The sequence below is a fragment of the Seriola lalandi genome, unplaced genomic scaffold (assembly GCF_002814215.2).
Source record: "Seriola lalandi dorsalis isolate HSWRI2012SDOR001 ecotype SW California unplaced genomic scaffold, Sedor1 jcf7180002017703, whole genome shotgun sequence".
Taxonomy (NCBI): domain Eukaryota; kingdom Metazoa; phylum Chordata; class Actinopteri; order Carangiformes; family Carangidae; genus Seriola; species Seriola lalandi.
This window is the reverse complement of record NW_019488355.1, coordinates 1-500: the sequence shown is the minus strand read 5'-3', so window position 1 is coordinate 500 and position 500 is coordinate 1. Positions and strand designations below refer to the sequence as shown.

Sequence of the window (500 nt, the reverse complement as noted above, 5' to 3'; positions counted from 1 at the left end):
GTTCTTTCAGGCTGATGGAAAACTACACCTACAACAGCCTCACCCTCCAGCTGGAGGGGTTGAATCTCTCAAAGGACTCTGTCTACCCTGTCTTTCTCTTCTGCTTTTTCTCCTACCTTTTTATAATGTTTGTGAATGTAGGCATTGCGTTTCTGGTTTTCATTGACAAGAACCTTCACCAGCCGATGTATCTCCTGTTTTGCAACCTGCCCATCAATGACATTGTTGGGAATTCGATTATGGTGCCCCGGCTGCTGGTAGACATGTTGCTGCCTCCCTCTGAACGCCTCATCAGTTATTACGAGTGTGTGGTCCAGGCTTTCACCACACACATGTTCGGCACCACTTCACACACTGTGCTCATGATTATGGCCTTTGACAGATATGTGGCCATCTGCAATCCCCTGCGTTACGCTGCCATAATGACCAACAAAATGGTGATCAAGCTGACAGTTTCTGCCTGGGGAGTGGCCTTTGTTCTGGTCGGGATTCTGCTCGGT

At 48.4% G+C, this 500-nt stretch overlaps 1 protein-coding gene across 1 annotated transcript; it reads left to right on the top strand.

Moving 5' to 3' along the window:
- Positions 1 to 8: 8 nt before the first annotated feature.
- LOC111645402 (olfactory receptor 12D3-like) lies at positions 9 to 497 on the top strand (the record flags this gene model as incomplete). The annotated part of the gene is made up of 1 exon (XM_023394620.2): positions 9 to 497. A coding segment is annotated over exon 1 (483 nt), but the record flags the coding sequence as incomplete, so codon positions are not given.
- Positions 498 to 500: the final 3 nt, after the last annotated feature.